This window comes from Emiliania huxleyi (assembly GCF_000372725.1).
Source record: "Emiliania huxleyi CCMP1516 unplaced genomic scaffold EMIHUscaffold_781, whole genome shotgun sequence".
Lineage (NCBI taxonomy): Eukaryota > Haptophyta > Isochrysidales > Noelaerhabdaceae > Emiliania > Emiliania huxleyi.
This window is the reverse complement of record NW_005196154.1, coordinates 9,396-18,004: the sequence shown is the minus strand read 5'-3', so window position 1 is coordinate 18,004 and position 8,609 is coordinate 9,396. Positions and strand designations below refer to the sequence as shown.

At 69.9% G+C, this 8,609-nt stretch overlaps 2 protein-coding genes across 2 annotated transcripts; both read right to left on the bottom strand.

Moving 5' to 3' along the window:
- Positions 1-32: 32 nt before the first annotated feature.
- Positions 33-1,056, bottom strand: EMIHUDRAFT_121077 (hypothetical protein; the record flags this gene model as incomplete). Its single annotated transcript, XM_005759989.1, has 2 exons — positions 33-174; positions 255-1,056. Coding segments are annotated over 2 exons (944 nt in total), but the record flags the coding sequence as incomplete, so codon positions are not given.
- A 2,613-nt stretch (positions 1,057-3,669) lies between these two features.
- Positions 3,670-4,542, bottom strand: EMIHUDRAFT_45130 (hypothetical protein; the record flags this gene model as incomplete). Its single annotated transcript, XM_005759988.1, has 1 exon — positions 3,670-4,542. A coding segment is annotated over one exon (873 nt), but the record flags the coding sequence as incomplete, so codon positions are not given.
- Between the last annotated feature and the right edge of the window lie 4,067 nt (positions 4,543-8,609).

Below are 8,609 nucleotides of genomic sequence, written 5' to 3'. Positions count from 1 at the left end.
CGGGGTAGAAGGGGTGCATGTCGGGCTGGAACCGCAGCTCGAGCTGCACGTTTGCGCAGCCGTCTGGGCCGCCCAACTGCAGCAGGTCGGCGTGGAGCGGCGTCCCCGGCGTGATGTCCGAGATCTCCACGACCCAGTGGTGGATGTCGAGGTCGACGCAGTCGGCGAGGATCCCTATTCGTGCAGAGACTGGCCTCGGGGCGAGGCGCGCCCTCCCCCCCCCGCCGGCGTCGCAGGCGCGAGCGAGGGGCGACCTGCGAAGCCCTCGGCGCGCTCGCGGATGAGGGCGACGAGCTCGTTGCACAGGATGCGGGTCGCCTCGGCGGACGAGAAGATCTGCGACGCCGCCCCGCGCTTGCCCGTCTGCTTGTCGCCCTTGTCCCCCCGCCGCTTTGGCTCCTTCGACTCGGCCGGCTCTGGCGCGGCGGCGGCCGGCGCGGCGGCGGGCGCGGAGTCGTCGGCGGGAGGGTCGAGGCCGACGGCGCGGCGCGCGGCCTCGCGGCGGCGCGTGTCCTTCTCCTCCCACGCGAGCCGCAGCCGCAGCAGCCGCTCGTCGAGCTCGTCGCCCGCCTTGAAGCCGAGGTCGTAGTCGTCGTCGGAAGACGCGCCAGAGGCGGCGTCCTCGTCCTCGTCGTCGGACGAGGCGTCCCCGCCGCCCTCGGGCGGATCGCCCGAGCCGCCGGCTCCCGCCGATGAGGACGCGCCGCCGTCCGCGCTGCCAATCTGGGAGTAGGACGGCAGCTGCGCCAAGACCGCCTCGGAGCCGAGAGCGAGGCCGAGCTGCTCGAGCACCGCGGGGAGGGAGGCGCCTGATGAGATGCGCTCGGAGACGGACTCGACGGCGCGGAGCAGCGCGTCCGAGCCGTCCGCGAATGCCAGCGCGCCGGAGCGCGGGTACCGCGAGCGCTCGTGCAGCGAGAGGTTGACGCTGCCGGTCGCGTCGCCGGCTCGGACGTCAAAGACGACCGTGTCCTCCTCGAGGCGGAAGCGAGCGAAGCAGGGGTCGGAGAGCGCGCCCGCCGCGCCGTTGGCGCTGGCCATGTGGGAGGCGAGCATGATTCTTGCTCGCGCCCAGCAGCGGGGCGGGCGTTTCTTTCGCCAGCCATCTTCAGCGAGATAGGGCAAGCGGCTGGCGGCTAGCCTCTGAGGAGAGTGACCAGAGACACCTCACAAGAACCCACACACGGTCTAGTCCGGCCTCGCGGTCGGCGGAGATTGCTAGAGGCCGAGCAAGCCTGCTCTAGCCTCACGCGTTCGCCCCTGTTGTCTGTTGTTTGTTGTGCCCTTGTTTGTTCTCTTGGCACCTGGGAGTGCTGGGGGGGGCGACAGGGAGAATGTGGCCCTGAGTTATGTGTACGCCAACTCAGGGTGTGTGGCAGCCAGCTGGCTGTGTGTCTTGTGAGCTTGTTTGTGTCTGTGTGTCGTTCGTGCGTGTCGTCATCATCTGTCTCGCGTCCACCCATACCGCGCTGGTGTCCAGTCCGAGCCTAACTGTTCTTCACCTTTCTACCTACCTACAACTGTACCTCTTCTACAGAGCATTCGCGAGCCAAGCAACTCAACAGCCACATCTCGCATGCCAGCGACGCTGACGAGCTGCTCTCGCTTTTTGCTGCCCACAGCACCAACGTGGCCACATCCACGCTGCGAACCTGTGGAACAAACTCGGCAAGCTGCGCATCGAGCGGCGGCACGAGGAGCAGCTTGAGCGGCTGGTGAAGCGCACGCTCGAACTCATACCGTCATGCGAAGCACGCGAGCTGGCTAATATCGCTCACGGAGTGGCAAGGTGCCGGCTGCCTGTGAGTGTGGTGCGCTCGCTGTACGCGGCGATGGCGGAGGCGGCCTTGGGAGAGGGATGACTTCCTTCAAGCAACACGGTGTGGGCGTATGTGACGGCGGGCGTGGCTGCAGACGCTCTGTACGCGGCGGTGGCGGAGGCGGCGGTGCGCCGCAGCGGGCTGGCTGGCTTCAACGCTCAGGCCCTGGCCAACACGGTGTGGGCGTATGCCGTGGCTGCAGACGCTCTGTACGCGGCGGTGGCGGAGGCAGCGGTGCGCGGCGGGCTGGCTGGCTTCAACCCGCAGGACTTGTCCAACACAGCGTGGGCGTATGCGACAGCGGGCGTGACTGCAGACGCGCTGTACGCGGTGGTGGCGGAGGCGGCGGTGCGCGGCGGGCTGGCTGGCTTCAACCCGCAGAACCTGGCCAACACGGTGTGGGCGTATGCGAGGGCGGGCGTGGCTGCAGACGCGCTGTACGCGGCGGTGGCGGGGGCGGCGGTGCGCGGCGGGCTGGCTGGCTTCAACGCTCAGGAGCTGTCCAACACGGTGTGGGCGTATGCGACGGCGGGCGTGGCTGCAGACGCGCTGTACGCGGCGGTGGCGGGGGCGGCGGTGCGCCGCGGCGGGCTGGCTGGCTTCAACGCTCAGGAGCTGTCCAACACGGTGTGGGCGTATGCGGCGGCGAATCGGTGTAACCCTTTGCTTTTTGCTGATTGCTCGCTCGCGCAAGACCCAGCGAGGTGGGGCGTCGAGGCCCGCGCCCAGCTGCACCAGTGGCAGCTCAAGCTCTTCCTGGAACGCGGCGCAGAGGCGCAGCAGTATCTTCTCTCCAACTCCCAGCGCCAGCTTTGCTGTGACGCCATGCAAGCCCAAGGCACGCAAGTGACGATCTCGCGCTTGCAGCGCTCCGTCGCGGATTCCCTCGCCACCGTCCGGTACGGCTTCAAGGAGGAGTATCTCGAGCCGCGCACCGGCTACTCGCTCGACCTGGCGTTTTGGTTACCCTCGTCACGCATCGCGATCGAGGTGGACGGCCCGTCTCACTTCCTGCTGCCCGATAGCCAAGGCGTGCGCACCCAACGGCCCAACGAAGCTCAAGCGGCGCCTCCTCGCCGCGGCTTGCTGGAGGATGATCAGCGTTCCATTCCATGAGTGGGACAGCTTGAACACGGCCGATGAGCGTCAGGCCTACTTGGAGCGAGCGGTCGGCTCGCTCGGTGCGGCAGCGCCACAGGCACCGCCGGAAGGATGTACCTCGCTCCCCAGCTGCAGCAGCCCCTTGCCAGCCCGGGTCCAGCAGCCCGATCGCTAGCCGCGGACAAGGGCCGGACTACGAAGCTGACAGCTGCGGCAGCCCCAGCGGCAGCCCCAGCCCCCAGGAAGAGGGTCGGAATTGCGAGATCGCGGCCGGTGCCTCTTCAATGGGGAGCTGAGCCTCGAAGCGCAGGTGCGGTGCGAGGTGGCGCGGTACGCGCTAGACGAAGGCCGCCTGAGGATGCTCGTGGAGGAGCAAGGGGCGAGCTTCAGCGCCACAGTGGCCAGCGTGGTCGTCGACAAGCTTTGCGGCTTCATCGCGGCCGCCAAAGGCATGGCACGGCGCACTACGCGCTGCAAGCGACTGCAGAGGTCTCGGCTGAGGAGGCACGCGCCAACCTCAAGACTCTCGAGAAAAACTTGAAGAAACAGGTACAGAGGCGGCGGTGGAGTTGAGGTCAGAGGTGTGCGCGCGCGAACCCGGCGTGCCGGCGACCCCGCCCGCGGGCGCCGTCGCGAGAGGCCGTGGTAGTACGTTGTCTGTATGTGTTGTGTCAGCGGCCTGCGCGTGAAAAGATCGGCACATATAATTTGTCCATACAGTAAAGCGCGCGGACCTTCCTCACTCCTGGCCGCCGTCCTTGAGCTCGAGGGCAATCTGGTAGACCGCGCCCCTCCGCGCGCCCACCGCCGCCGCCACCTCGCGCACCGCTCTCGAGAGCGGCTGCCCGGTCGCCAGCCGCTCCCTGAGCTGGTCGCGCGCCTCGTCTTGCGCCGCGTCGCGCGCCTCGCTCGCCCGCGCCGCCACCTCCTCCTCGGCGAGCGGCGCTAGCACGATCGTGAACTCGCCGCGCAGCTTGCCCGCCTCGTCCTGCGCCGCCGCGTACCGCGCCGCGAGCTCGGACACGGTGCCGCGCGCCGTCTCCTCGTGCAGCTTGGTCAGCTCGCGCGCGGCGAGGCAGCGCCGCTCGCCCGCCCCCTTGGCGGCCAGCTCCCGCAGCGTCGCGACCACCCGGTGCGGGGACTCGTACAGCACCGCCGCTCTCTCGTCCGCCACGAGCGCCGCGAGCGCCTCGCGCCGACCGCGGCCCGCGCGGGGGAGGAAGCCGCCGAAGCGGAAGCCGGCGGCGGCGAAGCCCGAGATGGAGAGCGCCGCGATGGCTGCGCACGCGCCAGGCACCGGCACGAGAGGCACGCCCGCGGCGGCGCACTCGGCAGCGAGCAGCGCGCCCGGGTCGCTGATGCCGGGCGTGCCGGCGTCAGACACGACGGCGACGGTGGCGCCGCCTCTGGCGAGCTCGACAACCCGCGCCGACGCGGCGCGTGCGTTGTGCTCGTGGTGCGACAGCTGCTTCTTGGGCGAGGCGCCCAGATGCCGCAGCAGCACGGCGGTCCTCCGCGTGTCCTCCGAGGCGACCACATCCACCTCGCGCAGCGTGCGCGCGGCGCGCAGCGTCAGGTCGTCGAGGTTGCCGATGGGCGTCCCCACGATGTAGACCGTGCCCTTGGTCAGCGAGGAGGCGCCAGAAGCGTCCGGTGCCCACTCCTCGCCAGGCTGGTCGTCGCCGCCGCCACGCGGGAGGCACAGCATCGCTGCGGACGCACGGGTTGTAAGCCGCGGCGGCGGAAGGACCAACGCGAGAGCGGCCGCCCTCGAGAAGAGCGCGGCACCGCGCACGGCGAGCGGCATATGTGTCTCGTAAGCGTGTCTCGTTGGTGCGGGAAAGAATTTTAGACCGCAAAGCACAAGAATTTCGGACGCTCGCAGGTGGCCGTTTTTGGCAGCGTTCATCAGCGGCGTGAGGCCTCCTTCGTAATGCTCGTCGGAGTCCGCACCGTGCTGCAGCAGCACGGCGACCACTCGATCGTGGCCCATGCCGACGGCTATCGCCAACATCGGAAGCGCCGGATATTTGACGGTCGAATTCTCGACGCCCTTGCACATATCCGTGATCCGCCCGCCGCCGGTGAGCCACGCACGGCGGCGCCGCCTCCTGCCCCACCGCCCCCGACCGAGAGCGGCGGGAGGAAGCCGGCGTCTGGCGAGCGGAGCCCTCGCCCCGAGAGGGCGCCCCGGGCGGCGGCGGCGGGGGGTCGGGCGGAGAGGACGAGGAGCCTCCAGCGCGCAGGTGCACCAGCCTGCGCGGCCTGAAAGTCGGAGCAACGTGCCGCTGCCGCCGCCGCTGCTGCTGCGGGGAGCGCGGGGAGGGGTCGCCCGAGGACGAGCAGGCGTCCGCGTGGAGGCGGCGGCGGGCGGCCGCAAGGAAGGCGCGAAGGTCGGCGGCATCCGCTTCCTCCGCCTCCGCTCGAGCGCGTAGAACGGCGCGCCACCGCCTCCGACGGGCCCGGCGGCAGTCGAGACGCTCCCAGGCAGCCGCGCGTGTACGTCCATCGCCACGTGCTCGTCGCGAACAGATCAGAAGAATTTACGATTGCACAGTCGGAGGCTGGGCTACCTGAGGGAGGGGACCGAGGGTGGGGAGGTACCGCGAGAAGACAGCGGGTCAGCCGGCGAACCGGAAGGCCGAGACCGGAGGGCCCCGGGTGCGACCTGGAGTCAACTGTCGGAGGGGGTGAGAGTCGAGCTGACTCAGCCTCTACGAGTGGAGTCGGGACAAACGAGCTCACCGGGGGTAGACCCGTCGCGGCGGCAGCCGGACCATCATGATCTACGACAAGGAAGGCCGCGACCCCCCGAGCTCGAGAAGGAGCCGGCGGATGGGGGGGGCGAGCCGAGTACGGTAGAGAGGCCACGGATTCGGGCGCGATTCGTCGACCAGGGAGAGCGGGCCCGACCCCCCGGGGAGGGGAGGTGGCGTGACCCAACGCCGCCGCCCTCGCCCAGGGAGTCGGGCACGGGATCGCCACCCACGGAGTCAACGGGATCAGGCAGAGAAGACGAGACGGCGGTGGGACCGCGGCCGAAGAAGCATAAGAGGGGAAGGCGGGCGCAGCCGCTGCCCGACCAGCGGAAAGCGAGCCGGGGGGAGGACCGGGAGGATAGGAGAGCCCCAGAGGCCTGAGGCGTGACGTCGTGTACGTGTCTGGTGTCCATTATCGAGCTCCGACACCGAGTAGAGGGGGCGCTCCGCAGCTAGGGGACACCCAAAGCGCAGACCAACCCTCGGAGACCCATGTTTACTTTACGGCCCTTTCCCTGCGAACGCGCACCCCCCAGGGCTAGGGCTCTCTCTTGCCCGCAACCCGATCCCGATCATCTGCCCCGCTGGGGTGTGTGCTTCTTAGCCCCCTGGCCCTGGATCAGGATGTGTGACGTGTGGTGAGGCTGATGACTGCACTGTCTCCAAGTGCTCCAAGCTCCCTCGCACGACACTGGGCACGGGACTGGCGCGCACTGGCACTAACATAGGCGCAGTCAGAAGAAAACCCGGCGGTTTATTTAATGACATTAAAGCCGTACGTAATGACTGCACTCCAAATCTCCAATTGCTCCACCCGCTAAGCCGATATCACTGCTGTATGTCGCTCGCGCATAATGGTGTCCCCAGCGCCAGCGCACAGGAGCAGCGGCCCTCCGAGCGGCACCCCGCCGCCCGCCGGCTCGTCGGCCGGCTCGCGGTAGGAGGAGAGGCTGCCGAGCAGCCTCTCCCGCAGCAGCCGCGCCTCGGCCGCCACGCCACCTCCTCGGCCCGCCGCGCCGCAATCGACTCGCTCCGCCGAGCACGCGAACCCGAGCGGCCCGCCGCGCTCCACGTCGTACTGCAAGCCGAGCGCGGCGACGGCGGGCTGGAGCGCCCCGGCGACGCGGCAGTGCGACTGCCGGCCCTGCTCGGTGGCGAGTTGGCCGTCGCAGTACTGCCGCTCGTACTTTGCGTTCGTGCCGCCGTCGACCGCCTCGCCCGCCGCTGCGCCGATCCAGCGCCGGGTGGCGGCGGGGTCGAGGCCGGCCCCGCCCTCGGAGGCGGGTGCGCCGAGCCACTCTCCCACGGCGGCGAGGCAGCGGCCTACAGGAGGAAGCTTCCAGGAAAGGTCCGGGAGTCCGGGAGGCCCGCAGGCCCACGGCGGCGAGGCAGCGGCCTGGCGCGTGGGCGAGGTCCTCGTACCGCACCACCCGCGCGGAGGAGAGGGCGGGCAAGTCGCGCTGCAGCACCGTGTGGGTCAGCGCCCAGTGCAGCACCGCCTCGCCCACCGCCTCGGGCGGCCCGCCGCCGCCGCCGCCGCCGCCGCACGAGGTGATCCGGTGCTGCGCGAGCGCGACGGCGAGCGGGTGCCGCGTCACCACGAGGAAGGAGGTGCGCGGCGCGAAGAGCGACTGCAGCAGCCGCGCCGTCAGCATGTTGGTGGGCGTCTTTTCGAGCAGCAGCGGCCGCTCGAGGCCAGCCTCGCCCCAGTAGTAGCCCCACTGGGAGAGCAGCGCGTCGCGGCTCGCCAGGGAGGCGAGCGGCGACGCCTCCGTCAGGTGGGCGCCCGGGTCGAAGCCGTACCGCCCCACCCCGCGCGCCGGCGGAGAGCCGACCCGCCGGACGCCGGCGCGGAGGCAGTCCTCGCGCTCGCGCCCGACGCCAAAGGTGGGCATCACAGACTGCAAGAAGGCGCCCTCGGAGAAGTCGCCGTCCGTCCGCTCGGCAAAGGCGCCCACCTGAGGGTGCAGCCGCAGCAGCCGCCACAGCAGCGTCGTGCCGCCGCGGTGCGGGCCGGCGATGAAGAGGAAGCGGTGGCGCCGCGCCATCGCCTCGGCCTCGGCGGCGCTCAGCCGGAGCGTCTTGGCCGAGGGCGGCAGCAGCATCATCCAGAGCGAGTAACGCGACGAGAGCGGCAGGATCACGGCGCCGATGATTATGGCAGACCCGGCCGCCGCGATCAGCCACGGCAGCAGGTTTGGCCGGCCGCGCCGGCCGACCTTTCGCAGACCATTCTGCTGCCGCTGCAGTGGCTCGCTCTCCTCGTCGTCCGAGAGCTTCATGAGGCGGCGGCGCGGGTACCCCGGTGTGAATGTCAAGCGCGAAACGAAAGCTGCGACGGGAGATCGAGCGCCACAGCTTGGGTAAGACGGGGCGGCTCATGACGATGGACGAACTGGCAGCACTGTCCGACACACCTCATCTTTGCCGGCGAGGCAGGCCCCTTCCTTCCGTGCTCAAGTTGGGTGACGTGGCGCCGCTCGCTCCCGAAAGACCTCGAACGGGCGCGCCCAGTAACGTGCCTGGATGCGATATACAAGGTGGTCGATGCGGCGATAGCACGGAGGCTCGAGGAAGCTGCGCGCAGGCACGGGCTCATCTCGGCGAATGCGTTCGGCTTCGTTTAAGGGCGGATCGACTGAGTGGCCGATCAGCCTGGTGGCCGCCGCGCAGTGGCATGCGACGCCTCCCCGAGCTTGAGGAGGAGCCGGCGGAGGGGAGGGGCGAGCCGAGAACGATAGAAGGCCGCGGGTGCGGGCGCGATTCGTCGACCAAGAAGAGCCGGCCCGACCCCCCGGGGAGGGGAGGCGATATAACCCAACGCCGCCGCCCTCGCCCAGGGAGTTCGGGCACGGGATCGCCACCCGCGGAGTTAACGGGATCAGACAGAGAAGGCGAGACGGCGGCGAGGCCGCGGTCGAAGAAGTAT